The 19,593-nt window shown below is 38.6% G+C and overlaps 1 protein-coding gene across 7 annotated transcripts in view; it reads right to left on the reverse strand.

Moving 5' to 3' along the window:
* Positions 1-19,593, reverse strand: part of RNF212B (ring finger protein 212B) — a 47,812-nt gene that overhangs the window by 418 nt on the left and 27,801 nt on the right. For 4 of the 7 annotated variants that reach the window (XM_082450640.1, XM_082450644.1, XM_082450643.1 and 1 more), the window contains 12 exons: positions 18,104-18,156; positions 17,517-17,591; positions 12,817-12,935; positions 11,703-11,763; positions 10,957-10,985; positions 9,293-9,339; positions 9,029-9,071; positions 8,809-8,869; positions 8,383-8,431; positions 2,387-2,426; positions 1,990-2,090; positions 1,235-1,296 (listed from right to left, as the gene is read on the reverse strand). In XM_082450640.1, the coding sequence (XP_082306766.1) occupies positions 1,235-1,296; positions 1,990-2,090; positions 2,387-2,426; positions 8,383-8,431; positions 8,809-8,869; positions 9,029-9,071; positions 9,293-9,339; positions 10,957-10,985; positions 11,703-11,763; positions 12,817-12,935; positions 17,517-17,591; positions 18,104-18,156 (740 nt within the window). The other 3 variants (XM_082450641.1, XM_082450646.1, XM_082450645.1) reach the window with 3 other exon arrangements.

Genomic DNA, 19,593 nt, shown 5'->3' on the forward strand with positions numbered 1-19,593 from the left:
CCATACCCAGAGATGATTACCAGGGAGGCAGAGTTCTTAGGCCTCTGGGGAAGTGGTACTTTCTTCAATAAATCTTTTTCTAACTTTATTATGGAAATTTTCAAAAAATACAAAAACAGTAGTATAATGCACTCACATGTACTCATCACCCAACTTCAACAATTAACTCATGACCAATTTTCTTTCATTTCTACTTTCTCACACTGCCCCTTTCCACTAGATTAAGCTAAAGCAAAATTCAGACAATCATTTAACTTTCTATCCATAAGTATTTTAGTATGCATCTCCAAAAGATAACGACTATTTTTAAAAACATAACCACAATAGCATCATGCCTACAAAAAAAAACTATTAACAATTCCTTAATATCAAATGTCCATTAAGTATTCAATTTTCCTCAACTGTCTCATAAATGGTTTTTTACAGTTTGTTCCAATCAAGATCCAACTGGAGGCCATTTATTTGCAGATGGTTTATATGTCTCTTAAGTCTTTTTTTCACCTGTAGATTAATCCCTCCATTTACGAGGGTCTTAGAGGGATGTGATTTCCCCAGCGTTGTCTGTTAAGGCTTAGACCCTAATTCCTTGCTGATGAAAATAAAGGGCATTTTGGAGCATGAGAGCAAAATATTTACCTACCTTAGTAGGTCACCAGGAGCTTGGCCTAAATATCCTCAAAACCCAAGGTGTAAAAGTGAACTTAAAAGGCAAGACTGGACTTTTCATTTAATAGAGCTCCTTACAAACCTCTCTTCTCGTTCCCATGCCCTTTTCCTCTTGTTTCCTGGATCAGAATCATAGTCTCATAAATTTACAAAACATTATTCTGCTGTTGCTCTTTGGAGAAATGAAAATGGTTTTTCCTAGTTCAAGCAGTACCTCTATCCAAAATATATATTCCATTGAAAATCCCTTTCTGTGAAACTCCTGGGAATGTCATTTGTGCCCACATCCTTAGTTCACCCTGGCCAAGACCTCTCAGTTTAAAACCTTTCATTACTATGTGACCTAATTTTTAAACCCCAAACCAGGAAGGTAATCTGACAGTCATATTATCAGAGTGACACCACTCTGGAAAACTGTGTGCGTGTGGTTACCACACTTGAAGTCCACGTCATTCTCCACTGGTTACTTTCTATCACCTTAACAAGAGAACAGAATGAGGCGTTAAGTGTGCAGGCCTAACTGTGTGAGTTTTTCATGAGCAGACCAGTTAGACTGGGCTGGGCTCACCTGTAGGGCTGGTAGCTGGAAACCAGGAAGACCCTCTAGTGTGGTTCTGCTCTCCCTCTGACCTGGAGGATGGAATTAAATAGTGAAAGATAACTACCTGGGGCAGTTTCTCAGTATTGTTATTTATGCATCAGGATAAATAAGTGGTTCTTAATCTGCAGTACACTACTCAGAAGGGAAAAGACTGTTAGCTAAGCAATTCAAGAGGTGGGTTATAAAGTCCATTCTTTTACTGTGAGGATGGGGTGGTGACACAGAGGTCTGAGATTTGAGTTTAACTATGAGTAGAAAGATGTAGAGACAATATAAAGATTTTGGTGAGCTATGAAAGATGACAGCCCCTTATCACAAGGACTGGTAGCAGAGGTACCTTTTGGGAAAACATGAGGAGAAAAAAGGATGCTGGTTTTATCATTCTCAATCAGCACTAAGCTCCCAGCAATGCTGCAACATAAGGATCTCAAAAGAAACAAACAAAAAGCCAGTTTAATTCTACAGGCCAACCTTCTGGCTAAAGAGCAGAACTCTACTCCTGGTGACAGGATGAGTGATATTTAGGCACAATCCAAAGCCTGCCTTCACTGTGAAGGAAATGGGGGTAACTCTTAAAGAATATTAAGGAGTCAAACTTGAGACTGCTTTTCTCAGGGGCTGGGGTGTAAATATCCCAACTTCTCTGCACCTTGAAAATCTTCATTTTAGTGTATATGTCAATGGTTGAAGCTCCACTCCTTTGGGAATGTTATTTAACTTACCTGAATTATTGGGGGTGAGGACTCCTGCTTGACCTGAATCCCCACCACTTAGGGATGGTCTGAAAGAAAAAATCCCCTGTCCGGAGGAGGCAGATGAAGGTCTAAGGAGGGGAAATAAAAGCATCAGCAGAGAAAAGGAAAGGTTAAAGTAAAAACCATGTGTAAAGGAAGAGCCTATACATTTAAACCAGAGAGGAAATGAATCCCCTGCTTGCAACTCAGAATACAATTAAGTAATTCAGATGTATATTAGACACAGTACTGTTCAACCTTCTCTTTTGTTTACAGGGTAGATTATAAACTTCAGTGGTATAGGCCAGTGGAGAAGTAACCACAGGGCTGCTGGCAGAATGTCAGTGGGAACAGATCTCAAGTGAAAGGAAGCAGTATTACTTACCTGTAAGATAGGCTGTGAGTGGAAGCTGGTGAAGGGGTTTCTGAAAAGCATAAAAATGAGCCTATGAGATAATTCATGAACCGAGAAGAGATCCAGGTATTCTGGGGGCCAGGGCTAAGGAACAGGGGATCAAAGATTTTGGTATATATGTTAGACTTAGGGGCTAATGGCAAGTGAAAAAGCCCACAAGGCACCTAGCAGTGGATCATAAAGGTGCTTTCCTCTCCCTTTTATGAGTTTATGGGCAAGGATCCATCACTGCTTTGATGCGCTCTAATGTATCTGTGCCTTGGTTTCCCCTCTAAGGTGAAGATTATCAGAAAGGATGGCTAAAGACAAAGGGTCATTAAATTGGCTGGGAGTGACAGCAGTAAAAATGTAGAGTAAGGACCTCCACAGATTCTCTCCATAAAAGGAATGAGAAAACTGGCAAAAATTGTCAGAATCAACTTCTTCAGAGTTCTGGAAATTAACAAAGGGCTTTTAGCAATCTGGGGAACGTTTATTCCAGAAAAATAGCTGAATGTGAGTAGGAACAGTGAGCCTTGTGACATTTTAACTTGCCCTATTCCCATTTCTCCCTCTCCAGCTCCGTGGTAGCCTTGAAAATCAACAGTTTGGCAGTCATCATAGGGGATGGAATGGGGTTGGAGCTCTTTCAAAACCTCATTCCCAGAGAATTGTCATACTTGGCCTCCCTAGTTGTTCACTGGAAGACTTCACTTGCAAGGCTGCCTTTATTTGACCTGACTTGGAGCCAAACTTACCAGGACTTGGAGCTTAAGAGTTCACCAAGTGTGAAAAGCCTTTTCCCCAGGAGTGTTTGTTGTAAATAATTAGAGGCACTTGTTTAGGCTGCCTGAGGAGGTGAATATCAATTGGGGCAAACAATAGGCTAACCAAAAAGCATAAAAGGAAAAGCTGTGGAATGACCTGTCCACCCGGATTTTGAAAAGGAACAACAAGTTCTTGGGAATCTAGGCCATGTGCATGCACAGGGCTGTGTGCATGCTCAGGAAAGACTGAAAAGGCCCTAAGCTCTCACCTTGGGACTACCTTGAGGTCATACAAGCAGAAAGTGAAGGCTAAGGCACAGTCGTCAACTGGTTGCCTGAGTGTTGAAGGTGCACCCCAACACACAGTCCCTCAGCAAACACTGAGGGATTTATTGGTGCTAGGTGTTTAAGGAAAGCTCTGTCCAATCATTAGCTGAACACTAAGCTAACCAAATAGAGACTTCGGTGGCCACATGAGAAAGAATACAGATTTTACAGAATCAGTTTTAGAAAGTCACTAAACAAACAATGACAAACAGCAACAACAACAAACCTTGGGAAGGGAGGAAGTATCTGATTCTTAGAGTTGCCATGCTATATTATTTAGCTGTCCAGTTTTCAACAAAAAATTATGAGGCATGAAAGAAACAAGAAAGTATGACCTATGTAAAGGAAAAAAGCACAAGCAATAGAAACTGTCTTTGAGGAAACCCAGATACATTGGACTTTAAAGACAAAGACTTTAAACCAGCGGTTCTTTTTTTTTTTTTTGGCCACGCTGACAGGCATGCGGGATCCTAGTTCCCCGAACAGGGATCGAACCCACATCCCCTGCAGTGGAAGCACAGTCTTAACCACTGGGCTGCCAAGGAAGTCCCTAAATCAGCTATTTTAAACATGTTCAGTTAGCTAAAGGAAACCATGTCTAAAGCACTAAACAAAAGTATGAGAATGGTCTCATCAAATAGAGAACACTAATAAAGAAATATTATATTAAAAAGAAGCAAATATAAATTCTGGAATTGAAAAGTACAATAACTAAAATGTAAACTTCACTAGAGATATGAGCAGTCAGAAAAAAGAATCAGCAAATTTGAAGATAAATCAATTGAGATTATCCAGTATGAGGAAGAGAAAGAAAAAGGAATGAAGAAAAATGAACAAAGCCTCAAAGACCCTGGTGGAATACCATCAAGCACACCAGCATGTGCAAAATGGGAGTTCCAGAAGGAGAAAAGAGAGGACCAAGGGCAGAAAGAATTATCTGAAGAAATAATGGCTGACAACTTCCCAAATTAGATGAAAACATTAATCTATACATCCAAGAAGCTCAACAAATCCCAAAGAGGATAAATCAAAGAGATCCACACCTAGACTCATCATAAACTGTTGAAAGCTAAAGGCAAAAAAAGAAACTTGAAAGCAGCAAGAGAGAAGCCATTCATCACATGAAAGGGATTCTCAATAAAACTGGCACTGATTTCTCCTCAGAAACCATGGAGGCAGAATATAGGAGGATAACGTATTCAAAATGCTGAAAGACTGTCAATCAAAAATTTTAAATCCAGCACAACTATCCTTCAAAAATGAAGGAGAAATTAAGACACTCCCAGATGAGTGTCAAAATTAAGAGAATTCATCACTACCAAACCTGCTTTACAAGAAATACTAAAGAGAGTCCTTAAAGCTTATGTGATAGGACACCAGACAGTAACTCAAATCTACATGAAGAAATAATAAAGATCACTGGTAAAGAAAACTACACTGGTAAACATACAAGTATAAGTGTATTTTTGTAACTTCCTCCTATCTGATTTAAAAGACAACTGCATAAAACATAATTATAAATTTATGTTGATGAGAACACAATTTTTAAAGATATAATCTATATAATAACAGCACAATGGAATGGAGAGGGGAATGGAACTATATAGGAGAAAAGCTTTTGTACACTGTTGAAATTAAGTTTGGTATTAATCTGAACTAGATTGTTATAAATTATGATGTTAATTATAATCCCTAAGAAAATAACAAAAAATATAGTGAAAGAAACAAGGAAGAAAGTAAAATGGTACACTAGAAAATAGCTGTTTAACACAAAAGACAGCAAAAATGGAGGAAGTGAGGCACAAAACATACATAAGACATATAGAAAACAGAGACTTCCCTGGTGGTCCAGTGGTTAAGAATCCACGCTTCCACTGTAGGGGGCACAGGTTCAATCCCTGGTCAGGGAACTAAAATCCCACATGCTGTGTGGTGTGGAAAAAAAAAAAAAAAGACACATAGAAAACAAATAGCAAGATGGCAGAAGCAGTCTTTCCTTATTAATAATTACATTAAATGTAAATGTATTAAACTCTCCAATTAAAAGGCAGAAACTGGCCAAATGGTGAAAAAAGATCCAACTATACATCATCTATGAAAGACTCACTGTAAATTCAAAGACACATGTAGGTTTAAAGTAAAAGGATGGAAAAAGATATTCCACGCAAACAGTAAACAAAAGAGAGCTGGAATGGGTAATATCAGACAAATGCACTTTAAGACAACATTGTTACTAGAGACAAAGGTCAAAAAGATAAAAGGGTCAACCCATCAAGAAGATATAACACTTATATATGCACTTAACAACAAAGTCCTAAAATACATGAAGCAAAAACTGACAGAATTGAAGAGAAAAATAGACAATTCAACAATAATAGAGCTTTCAATACCCCACTTTCAATAATGGATAAAACAGCAAGACAGAAGATTAGCAAGAAAACAGAAGATTTAAATGGCACTATATACCAACTAAATCTAACAGATATCTATAGAACACTCCACCCAACAACAGCAGAATACACATTCTTTTCAAGTGTACAGGGAACTTTCCCCAGGATAGACAATGTTTTAGGCCATAAATTTAAAAGGATCTAAACCATACAAAGTATGTTGTTCAACAACAATGAAATGAAATTAAAATCAATTAACAGGAGGAAATTTGGGAAATTAACAATTATGTGGATAATCAACACTGTTAAGTAACTAATGGGTCAAAGAAAAAAAAATCACATAAGTTAGAAAATACTTTGAGATGAATGAAAACAAAACACAACATACTGAAACTTAAAGGATGCAGTGAAAGCAGTGCTCAGAGTGAAATTTATAACTGTAAAGGTCTATATTAAAAAAGCAGATCTCAAGTCAATAATGCTACCGTCCACTTTAAGAAACGAGGAGAACTAAACCCAAAAGCAGACGGAAAGAAAATGATTAGGGCAGAAATAAATGAAATAGAGAATAGAAAAATAATAGAGAAAAATCAAGAAAACCAAAAGTTGGTTCTTTGAAATGATAAACAAAATTGACTAATCCTGTGGGGTGGGGGGAGGGATAAATCAGGAGGCTGGGATTAACATATACATACTACTATTTCTTTTTTCTTTTTTTGTTTTTTAAACATCTTTATTGGAGTATAATTGCTTTACAATGGTGTGTTAGTTTCTGCTCTACAACAAAGCGAATCAGTTATACATATACATATGTTCCCATATCTCTTCCCTCTTGCATCTCCCTCCCTCCCACCCTCCCTATCCCACCCCTCTAGGTGGTCACAAAGCACAGAGCTGATCTCCCTGTGCTATGCGGCTGCTTCCCACTAGCTATCTATTTTACATTTGGTAGTGTATATATGTCCATGACACTCTCTCACCCTGTCACATCTCACCCCTCCCCCTCCCAATATCCTCAAGTCCATTCTCTAGTAGGTCTGTGGTCTTTATTCCCGTCTTGCCCATACTACTATTTCTAAAATAGATAACCAGGACTTCCCTGGTGGCGCAGTGGTTAAGAATCCGCCTGCCAGTGCAGAGGACACGGGCTTGAGCCCTGGTCTGGGAAGATCCCACATGCCGCAGAGCAACTAAGCCCGCGCACCACAGCTACTGAGCCTGTGCTCTACAGCCCACAAGCCACAACTACTGAGCCCACGTGCCACAACTACTGAAGCCTGCGCACCTGGAGCCCGTGCTCCGCAACAAGAAAAGCTACCACAATGAGAGCACCACAACGAAGAGTAGCCCCTGCTCACTACAACCAGAGAAAGCCCGCACGCAGCAACGAAGACCTAGCGCAGCCAAAAATAAATAAATAAATAAATAAATTTAAAAAAAAACAGATAACCAACAAGGACCTACTGTATAGCACAGGAAACTATACTCAACATTATATAATAACCTATAAGGGAAAAGAATCTGAAAAAATATATATATATATAGATTCAGTTATATAAATATACATACATATGTATGTATATGTCTGTATTGGGTTGGCCAAAAAGTTCATTCGATTTTTTCTGGAAGATGGTACGGATATATATATATCTCAATTGCTGTGCCGTACACCTGAAACTTAGATGATATTGTAAATCAACTATACTTTAATTAAAATTTTTTAAAAAATAAACTTCCTTTTTAGAACTGTTAAAAAAATGGACTAATCTTTAGCCGGGCTGTCCAAGAAAAAAGAAGAAAGCCTCAAATAACTAAAATCAGGAATAAAAGAGATTATTACTACTAACCTGACAGAAATAAATTGGCTAGAGCACCTACGTTTTTCAAAGGGGTGAATATGAAAGAACTGCAGGGAGGCTATTTGGTGAATTTCAAAAATGGTTATCCAGGAAGAGATCTGTGAATTTCAAAATTGCCTCTTGGGAAAGAAAGGGAAATCCTCTCCAAGTATACTCTACGGACTGACTAATGCCTTGAAAAACAGTAATAACAGTAATAGTTCTAAGGGGAAAGATACAAGAAATTAAGTGGGTGGAACCAAAATATTTCTTCATTGGAATATTTTTGTGTTTGATACACAGTGAAGAAGCCAGATACCCTTCAGGCTAACATAATTGGCATCTAGTTAATCTTTCTTTTAGATCTAACTTCTACTGCCATCTTGTGGCAATTAAAATCCAGGTCAATTATTTTACTTAAAAGTTACTCTCCGTCTCCTGACCAGAGGGTTTCAATGACTTTCTAATACTCAAGTTTCAATTTTCCCCTTATCAGTTTGAGAACAGAAATATCATTATTTGAAAAGTTGTATCTGGATACCTGGAACCACTGTCTGGAGAAAAAGTAAAATGGCATTATATTACGCACAGGAAACCAGAAATCTGCTGGTATCTGCTCAGAATGTGTTGGCTTCTGACTCCTTCCCCTACCCTGCCCCTCTCACCAGTAAAAGAGTCTCTTGGAGTGCTCCTTCCCTGCAGCGCTCTGGCTCCCTGAGGGACAAATAATAAACATTAATAAATATATCTGGATTCTCTGGCTTCCATATTTCATGCTATGCCTATACACTGAAGCATATGTTTTTCTCCCAGAGTGGGTACATGACACCAGGAAGGAGCCACACTTTATTCCTTCCAAAATGAACATGATGGACACTGTTAATGCAGTCCACTATTTTCACCCCTATTCATTCCGAGTCATGAATTAGGTCAGCTTCTAACATCAGGTCTGAATTGCTGAAAGAGAGTCCAGGCATGGCATCAGATAATTCATGCCAAAACCAATATAAGTTTAATATTCTTGCTTTAATCTTGGCTTTCATTTAGCATTAGAAATCTCAATCTGAAAAGATAATGTGAATATTTCTTACCTGTCCCAAGTTACTAAAGCCAGCCACTCTATAAGGGACAGACTCCACTGAGGAGGACCGACTATATAAGGCGAAACAAAAAGGAAAAAACAAACCTGGTATTAAACTTTTACACAGACATAAAGTCTCCTCAGTCCCTGTCTCAGCCATATCTAGGCATTTCTTTCATCTTGCATCTTTTGCCAGCAGTTCTAATGCTGCTGTGTAGCTTTCTACTCACCTGACCACTTGGCTGCTATGCTGAGAACTGGGTCGTGGAGTAACTGAAAGGGAATAAAATGCAGAATGAAAAGTTGCCATCAATGGTGCGCCCTGCCTTGCCTAGCCTACCTGTTGCAAGTGAGTGTCCAGGAGTATGGCCTTTTTATATCATACATAAGATTTGGAAAATCACATTATACTTTCTGAGAGGAAACCATCTTCCATATGGGAAAAGGATATTTACTCATCTCACACAGATATTTGGGCAAAACATGGTCTCTACCTGACTGTGATGGAGAAGTAATGCCCACTGGTCGAGGTGTGGTTGACCTGCAAGGAAAAAAAAAAGAAAGGCAGCTCTATTTTCTCTAAGCAGAACTTAGTGCCACCTTAGAGGATCAATCAGGTCATTATTTACAGAAATAATAGCCTTCTCTCAGAGCACAAATTGCTTACTAATCATGTATTACAGGTATTAGCCCAAAATACGGAGGCAAGGTTTCCATATGGGACTCCTTGGCTCTCCAATTCCCTAAACGAAATCTTCTCCACTTCTCTATTGCCCATAATAGAAGTTCTGAAGTCCTTCTTTCTTCCTTCCCGTAGTGCCTTACCAGGTACTCTCAACTTTACATATATCTATCCATCTGTCCATCCATTCATACATCTGCCATTCCCTCACTCCCTCCATCCCCTCTTCCATCTATCCACAGACATTTATTTAGTGCTCATATGCCTTAGATCCTGAACTTACAAAGATAACTAGAATATGGTTCCTATTTTTGAGAGGCTCACAGGCTAGTGGGAGAGACAAAAAGAAAAAGAGCAAACATAAGTGTTATAAAGGGTATGTCAGAAGTACGGAAGTAGATATGGGAACATATGTGTATGTATAACTGATTCACTTTGTTATACAGCAGAAACTAACACACCATTGTAAAGCAATTATACTCCAATAAAGATGTTAAAAAAAAAAAAAAAAGAAATGCTCAGGGAATCCTGCAAGGGGCAATGAAAGGACACTAGACAGTAACTTGAAGCTGTGAGGAGAAATAAAGATATCAATAAAAACAAATACATGGGCAATTTAAGCTAGTATTATTGTTACAATGGTCTGTAACTGCACTTTTTCTTTTCTACATAATTTAAGAAACAAATACCTTGAAAGATAAAAAAAAAACAATTAGTGTAAAAGCTAGTATTACTGTAACTTTGGTTTGTATCTCTACATTTTGCTATCTACATAATTTAGGAGACTAATGCATTTAAAAGAATAATTAGTTTATGTTTTGGGGCACACAATGCATGAAGATGGAATTTTGTGACATTAACAACCAAAAGGAGTGGGGATAAAAAAAAGAAGTACGGAAGTATGATAGAACACTAGACTCTAGCTTCTGTGAATCAGGGGCCATGTCTTTTAATCCACCAATACAGAGCTGATATTAAAAATATATAATAACTGGTAGGGTACAGACATTTACAATTAGAATAATCGGTGATGTACACCCAGCACCTAACACAGTGCTTCCCAAACAGTAGGTACTTAATGAATATTTATTGAATAAATGAATAATAGAATATCTAACTCTGCCTAATAAAGTGCTGACAGAGGAGATGACACATGAGTTCAATTTTGAGGAATGAGTAGGATTTCATAAGGTGACGGTCAAGGGTGAGCATTACATCCAAGATTTTACTTCAGCACTTTTCAGTGGGTAACTCTTTCTTGGAGAAGTGAAAGATAAATTCATAAACCATTCCCTCCACCTCAGAGCCCACACAGGAGTTACAGCCAAGTGCCAAGAAAGGATAGAATTCACTTTGCTGTACAGCAGAAACTAACACAACATTGTAAAGCAACTATACTCCAATCAAAAAAAAAAAAAAAAAAAGAAAGGATAGAAATTTTCAAAGAGGGATGGTATGGGGCCTGATAAAACTGACCTGCTTCCTTGGTACCAACTTGGAGATTCCTGTAGGTGAAAAAAATGGGAGTGAAGGGAGCTGTAGCTCAATGGTCCCAATCAATGAATCTTACTTGTCAGATAACTAAGCTGCAATGTCCTCTAGTTGTGGTTACTAAGATTCCCAATAGAAGAAAAAACAGCAACAGTGAGTGTTTCCTCAGAAAATTATCAGCTTTGGGGGGAGAAAATTTTAGTACCTCTTCACAAAAACACATTGGGAATCCTGTAGACTGATACACGGGGGGAAATATAGAGAGTCTATGGGGAGAGCAAGGAAAATGACAGGATTACAATGTGCTAGAAGAGTTACAAGAGTAAGATCAAAAGGAACATTATATAAACACAAAAGACAATCTTGGGAAGAGAGAAATGTCTAGGAAATAGAGTTTGAGGGACAGGAAAGGTCCTGAGGTGCCTTGGGATTCTTGAAGACAAATTTTAAGTTACCACAGATATCTCTTCTATAAGAGAGCTTCCCATGTGTTATGCCCTGACTCAATGATACTCGAGAATGGGTTACCACTGTGCTAGATTTTGTCCTTTCATCCCTCCAAGGTCTTCTGTGGCCTCGTCCATTTACTACAGTGTGCTTGCTGTACAAATATTATCAATTATTACCAGCCATGATGTGAAAAAGGTTAGGAAACACTAATTCTATTCAGTCAGCTAGATAGATGAGCCAAGTAAGAGAAAATAATAGTATGGAAAATCTATTTCATTCACCTTTATGATGGCAAGCAATTTCTTCAGTTCTCTATTCTCTTTCCTTAAGACTGACAGCTCTCTAGGCAAAAGATGGAAAAAGAAACAATCAGCTCCAGCAGGTCAGTGGGATAAAAAACCTGATTATTATTATCAACATCTAGTTAATGCTTCTGGAGAGATGCTTGCCACTATACAAGGTGTTTCTGTCAGAGATCTAGTGATTCAGGGGGGCAATGGCAGGGTTTTGGTGGTGAGAAGAATCAGGTGGACAAAATAAGCAGTCACTTGGTATGATTTCAGAAGTTTACACAGAATTGCATTTCCTCTCCACACATTTTCCCCTGGCCTGCTGATGTCTGAAAATTTCCATCAGGGATTCCATCTTTTAGCTTAAGATTTCCAAAACACATGGACTTCCCTGGTGGCGCAGTGGTTAAGAATCTGCCTGCCAATGCAGGGGACATGGGTTCGGTCCCTGGTCTGGGAAGATCCCACATGCTGTGGAGCAACTAAGCCCGTGCGCCACAACTACTGAACCTGCGCTCTAGAGCCCATGAGCCACAACTACTGAGCCTGTGTGCCACAACTACTGAGCCCATGCGCCACAACTACTGAAGCCCGTGAGCTCTAGGGCCCACGTGCTGCAACTACTGAAGCCTGCGCGCCTGAAGCCCATGCTCTGCAACAAAAGAAGCCACCGCAATGAGAAGCCCCAGCACCACAGTGAAGAGTAGCCCCCGCTTGCTGCAACTAGAGAAAGCCTGCGTGCAGCAACAAAGACCCAACGCAGCCAAAAAAAAAAAAAAAAAGAACCAAAACACACCCTCCTAGAGGTAACATTTTAAATCTGCCATCGTTATTACTGTGAAAAAGCCATGTCTGATTTCTCTGAAGAAGTAGTTTTCGACAGATGGAAATAAAAGGGGAAAGCTATAAAGTAGGGAAGGCCCCTTGAGGGAAGAAAGAGAAAAATAAAATGGAGATTAAGAGACCAAAAATTCTGTACCTGACTTAACCAAGACAAACATAAACACATATGGAGCAATTTTTAGGCTTTGGAACCATAAGGAAATAAGGGCTACAGCTTCTATGAGAAGAAAAAGGCTCTCTGGTGATTTCATTCGTCACTTACTTGTCCTGGTTAGTCAGCGTTTGCTGTGCCTCCTGCATGGCAGCTTCTAACTTGGTAATTCTATGCTTATAAAAGGCGATGAGGAGATCTGTTTGCTTCTTCTGGAAACTCCACACCTGCTAGGGAAAAAGAGACCTTTGACATACAACCCCCATAACTCCTTTCCCCTTACTTGTAGCAACAAATGGAAACCTATCAATTCATATTCTATTACTGATCATTTTCTTCTGGAGCATCTGACCTAATTCATGATTCCCCAAAACTAGGGAAAGCCAAAGCTTTTCATTTCCAGAAAAGTGCCTTCCTAATATCTTAATGAGAATATTCTGACATAGAATGACTCTTTAAAAATATAACCATTCATCTTGAGCAAGAAGAGTGACAACCAAAAAAATGTTTCCAAGCTTAGAACTGGTTCTGACCTTACTTGTTTACTATTAGCTTGGACTCAGATTCCACATTCCTAGCTCTACAGAGTACTGGTAACCAATTTACTTTCCCTGAGATACTCACACAGAGACACTTGCAGGCTGTTTATGTTGCTACAGTAAAGGGCAAAGAGGCACAGAAGGAGATTACCTATTCCTGAATTTTATTTCTGGCCATGGGTAAATAATTTTATCTTTTGCTTTAAGTTACCATTTGATATACTAATGTGCCTATCATGGGATTACTGAATCAGATCAAAAGTTAATATGTGGAAAGTATTTTAGCTTTGTCAGGTTCTACTTTTGAATACACAGCAGTATTCAGGTCTCATTTGTTTCCTCCCTACTCAAACCGTAAACCTTTTTTCTTAGGTCCTTCCTAGATCTGGTACTTTTGTCATAAACTTTTTGTTCTCATCTAATTTGCAAGTTGCTTTTGCCACCTTACTAAAGAATTCTACTTCCGAATTTATATAGTCTACACTCTTTCCTTTCTACTCAAAAGCAAACTAAACTAATTCTACACAGATAAGAATTCACTGTAGTCTATTTTTTTAAAGTTGTTCTTGTTTTCAATAAAAGTAAAACATATTCATTTTAGAAAACTTGAACAATGCAGAAGCAGAAAAAAGGCACTCAATCCTGGGAGTTATCTAAAATGGCAAAGGGATGGCGAGCAATAGATATTATGGATAGATACAATATATAGCCAAGAGACCTACTAACCTACGTGCCAAAACTACTTTGGTGCTCAAAGAGATTTGAGCGAAGAAGAATCCTAAAAATGCTTCCTTATCAAAAGCAAGGGGACTTCCCTGGTGGTCCAGTGGTTAAGACTCCACACTTCCACTGCAGCGGGCACAGGTTCGATCCCTCATCAGGGAACTAAGATCCTACAAGCCACGCGGCACAGCCAGAGAGTTAAGTTTTGGGTTATCACAGTTTGTGATCAAAGCCTCTCACACTGGGGCTTAAGGTTCCTCGACCTGCTCAGTAGTGATAAAGAACTCAACTACACTGTTTCAGAAGTCTTAAAAACTGACAGGTAAACTTTTTCTTTTCAGGTAAAATAATCTTCAACTAAATAAAACCTTTCTTCAAAGGCACCATTGATTATCTCAGTTGTTCAGTCTTTAAATTCAAGTGAGGGATGGGAAACTGATCTGATCTATTTATGAGATCAGGTCTTGACCCGATTTTATTCAAACGATTTATATGGTAGTTATTTAAGTATGTTAGCAAAACATATGACTTCCAAGTCAGCCAACTAATGATCAGGGCCAGCTGCCTGTATTTGTAAATAAAGTTTTACTGGAATACAGTCATACCCATTTGTTTACAGATTGCCTGTGGCTGTTGTTCTGTGCTACAACAGCAGAGTTGAGTAGCTGCAACAGAGGTTGCACAGCCTGCAAAACCTAAAATATTTACTAACCTTTCAAGAAAAAGTTTGTCAGTCCCAACACTAAATTTATGAAAGTCTTTCTTGGGCTTCCCTGGTGACGCAGTGGTTAAAAATCAGCCTGCCAATGTAGGGGACACAGGTTCGAGCCCTGGTTGGGGAAGATCCCCCATGCCGTGGAGCAACTAAGTCTGTGCGCCACAACTACTGAGCCTGCGTTCTACAGCCCGAGAGCCACAACTACTGAAGCCCGCGCGCCTAGAGCTCGTGTTCCACAACAAGAGAAGCCACCGCAATGAGAAGCCCACACACCACAACCAAGAGTAGCCCCTGTTCACCGCAACTAGAGAAAGCCCGCGTGCAGCAACGAAGACCCAACGCAGCCAAAAATAAATAAATAAATAAATTCATTAAAAAAAAAAGTCTTTCTCTGTATTTTCGTTTATCTTTTTTTTTTTTTTGGCCGCGCTGTATGGCATGTGGGATCTTCGTTCCCCGAGCAGGGATCAAACCCATGCCCCCTGTATTGGGAGCGCAGAGTCTTAACCACTGGCCCACCAGGGAAGTCCCTCCGTATTTTCATTTGTGCCTTTTGCTCTGAATTTGTCTTTCTTTGTGAATCTATATCTTTCCCTCTCTTTCTCTCAACCTCTTCTTTCTCTTTATTTCCTACTCTATTTGATGCTCGATTTTGTCTGTTCTTCCTATTTGTATTTACTTAATGGACATTTATGTTACTTCTTAATTTTAAAGTGGATGGGCCCAACAAAATGGGAGAAAATGTTTGCAAATCATATATGTGGTGAAGGACTTGTACCTAGAATATATAAAGAACTCTTACAACTAATAATAAAAAGACAATCCGACTTAAAAATGGGCAAAGGATCTGAATAGACATTACTTTAAAGATGACAAACAAATAGTCAATAAGCACATGAGAAGATGCTCAACATCATTAATCATCAGAGAAATGCAAATCAAAACCACACCGAGATAGCATTTCACACCACTAGGATGATTATTATAAAAAAGGACAGATAAAACAAGTGTTGGTGAGGATATGGAGAAATCAAAACCCTCATACACTGCTGGTAAAAATGTAAAATGTGCAAGCACTTGGGAAAACAGTCTGGCAGTTCCAAAAGTTAAACATAGAGTTACCATTTGATCCAGTGATCTAATTCCTATGTATATATCCAAGAGAAATGAATATATGTCCACACAAAAACTTGTATACAAATATTCATAGCAGCATTATTCATAATAGCCAAAAAGTGAAAACAACCTAAATGTCCCTCAGTGTATGAATGAATACGTGAAACGTATATCCAGCCATATAATGGATTATTATTTGGTCATAAAAAGGAATAAAGTACTAATGAAGTTCTAATACATTCTACAACATGGATAAACCTTGAACACATTATGCTAAGGGAAAGCAGTGCAGGATTCAGACAATAAATAAATTATATAATGTTAGAGATAAGACCTATGATGAAAAATAAAGCAGGGTAAGAAGTAGACTTGGGGCTGCTATTTGAGATATGACTGAGGAAGAAAAATATGAGCAGAAGCCTGAATGAGACAATCTAGACATTACTTGGATCAGTTATTCAACTTCACAGATTGGGAAAACACATTTTCAGACATTGCTGACTTCACCAAATGGGCACTTCACTAAAGTGATGATTAACTGACCCTTTTCATGTATTTTATCTTGATTACTTGACCATGTGTAATTGGTCCCATGATTAGGCAGGGTAGAATTCAGACTACATATAATTTCTCTACTGATCATTAACTAACCCTTGGTTTAGTTATTAACCAAAGGTCTGCTCTTTCTCTTGTTCATGTGACCTTGTTTACATTTCTCCTTGAGTCTCAGCTGGATTTTATCTCCCCATAATGTTAAATAGTATCTCAAATATGATGGTTCACCCAAGCAGCTAAAAGCAGGATGCAGTGAAAGCCTTAATTTCCCTTCTTCTATCTCCAGAGTCAGTATTGAGGGGGAGATACCAAAGAAAAATTAAATCTACTATCTTCAGCCAAACATGACAAAGGACCATCTTCACGTTTAATAAAAAAATATTCTCGTAAGAACGAGACGAGTACAGAAGAAAAATAGTGATAAAATCTCAAGAAATGTGCCCAGATAGCAATCCCATGAGGCTATGAAATGATCTTGGTGGAGAACTGGAGAGTGGAAGGGAAAAACCAAAGTTTTTAGATTTTGGGAACTTTCTCAAATGGTTGTCCTGTCTCCTCTTCACTTCCTTCCACAATTCTATTGCTCCTGACCAAGTCAATGGCATGACAACGTATCACGCATCAGGAAAAGAAAAATATCTTCCAAAATTCAGGCAACCTATTATAAATACTAACTGAAGGATTAAATACATATGTGTTGCTAAGAGAGGTTATTGAAAAATAAGAGTGGAGAACAAGAAATCCCTTTTTGAACTTAGGTGTATAAGCAAAAGCTTGAAAGTTTGGCTACTATATCCATTGTTTGCAGGGTCAGGCCTGTATATTCAAAGCAATTTTTCGAAGATTCATTAAATGTGCGAAGAAAGAAGACAAAGCTCTCTAGAACCTTTTTTATCCTCAAAAATTACTAAATAGAACTAGGAAGCACAAGGCAAGATGTCAGCTACATAGTAGTTTTTACAGCCTATCACAGATTCTGGGTGAGTAAAAAGTTAACTTGAGATTTGTATCATCAGGAAAGAAAGCAAACAGGGCAGCCTATTTCTCCCCATTGTATACAAATATACAAATGCAGTTTAAAGAGAACCTCTGGAAAAGAAATAAGATGCAATTATAACTTGCCTGGAAAATCAGATTTTCTTCACTTTTATTTCTCATACCTGAGAGATGTGACTAAAATACTGCAAAGCTGTATCCACAGGGCTTTTGAAGTACATCTTCTCCTGAGGTTTCAGCTATGAAGAGAGTAAGACACATCCACAATGGAATGAAATAAAATACAGGTAAATATGGTTAAAGACATAGTACCCTTTCTAAAGCACCAGGTATTATTTCACTGTGCTAAGAGGGCGATCACTATTGCACTAGGAGATGTAGACTACATATCCTAATCCTTCTTACCTCGTGCTTCTGTGACAGTAGTCACAAATCCACAAGTAATTCTTTTATCTCTAGTTTACCTCCTTTTTTTTTCAATTGCTATCTACACGTTTTGTTTGTTCCTTTTTTCTTTCTTTTTAAAAAAAATTTCAGTTTTTTTTTTTTGGCCGTGCCACGTGGCTTGCGGGATCTTAGTTCCCTGACCAGGGATTGAACCCAGGCCCCCATGGTGAAAGCCCCAAGTCCTAACCACTGGACCGCCAGGGAATTCCCCCCAAATTTCAGTTCTTAGCCACTGTATTCTTTGTATAGTTCCTACACACCAGGAATGGGATAAGATTGTTTGTGACGGGGAGGAAAAACTTACATTATCAGAAAGAGCCAGATACTTGCAGGCAGTTCCACAAACAGCACATTTTTCTAGCGGGGAAAGGGGAAAAAAATGTTTGGTTCTCATGGGCATGAGGTAAGATTTTCCTAAAGTACATGATAACAGTCAAGTAGGCTAGCTAACGAAAAGAGGGTTCTTACTGAATTCAAAATGTCATTGTGCTATAAAAGGACATCGACTTGAGCTCCATTCTCGAAATCAGTGTTTCCAAACTTGTATGTTGATGAGAAGTAACACTTTCACACTGTACCTCTACCCATCTCCCTTTCTATAAATTCCCAGTTTTCTTCTGCAGGTGAGGGACAGTAGCCTCCCAGCAGGAGTACAGGAGTGTACATTTACTAGAGTCTGGGAAGATTACCAATGATCTCAACTTTAAGTTATTATTTTTTATTCTATCTACCTGACAGTAGGCACACATTAGGCACCATAAGAAACTCTTCAATTATTCCTGCCTTGTTCTCACTTTGCTAATATTCCTGGATACTGTTTTGAAGCTCTCCTACTCTCATTCTCTAATTAACCCAATCTGAAAGATGTGGAAATTAAAATTCCTAATCTTCCTTTGAAGTTAAAATTTTAGTAGCGGTGCTGGTTATTGATTAAGATAAATGCCGTGTCTGGAGAAAACATCACATGACATATGCTTCACCGAGACAAACCGCTCCAAAGTGAGCTGCTGCTACCATAGTAATAGCTTCGTTACATTAGCAGATAACTTAAAAGGGTCATGAGATTCACATAGAGAAAAAGCTTCTCCAGAGGCTACCTAACCTGACTCTTCTTTCCTTGGGGATGAAGTTTTTCCCCATCTTCCTTCCATATTATTGCCAGAGTGAGCTAGCAAGTGCAAATCATTCTTCTATTTAAGAAAAAGACAAAACAAACTTCCACAGCTCTCCATCACCTGCAGGATAAAGTTCAGGTTCTTTAGCCTGGTATATAGAGCCTTCCATCATATGGCCACTACCTACCTCTCTAGCCTCATCTCTCACCATTTCTTACTTTATCCTTTTATGCTCTACCAATCCCAACCACGTGTACTTCCCTGTACTAAGTTTAATAATGTTGTATTCCTTTACACATGCTGTTCTCTTAAACCAGAATGATCTTCCCTGCCTAATTCACTTGGCAGACTCCAGTTTATTACTCAAAACTCTATTGAAGCAACACCTCTTCTATGAAATTTTCCCTGATCAAAACATCCTAAGTCCCTCTTCTGGACCTACTACCCAGAATACATACCTACAGAATATAATAGGTACCTTGTAAGTATTTTAGCATTAAGAAAAAAAGACACACCTTAAATTTGTCTCTTCTAAGACTTAACAGCTGCAAGAACTTGGTCAAATCACCTATTTGACCAGCTCCTCATTTGTAAAATGGATCTACTAATAATTACCTCCTGGCATTGTGGTGAAGATATATAAAATTGGTACACAGGAAAATACTTTTTAAACCACAAA

Source organism: Balaenoptera physalus (assembly GCF_965194825.1).
Source record: "Balaenoptera physalus genome assembly, chromosome: 2".
NCBI lineage: Eukaryota > Metazoa > Chordata > Mammalia > Artiodactyla > Balaenopteridae > Balaenoptera > Balaenoptera physalus.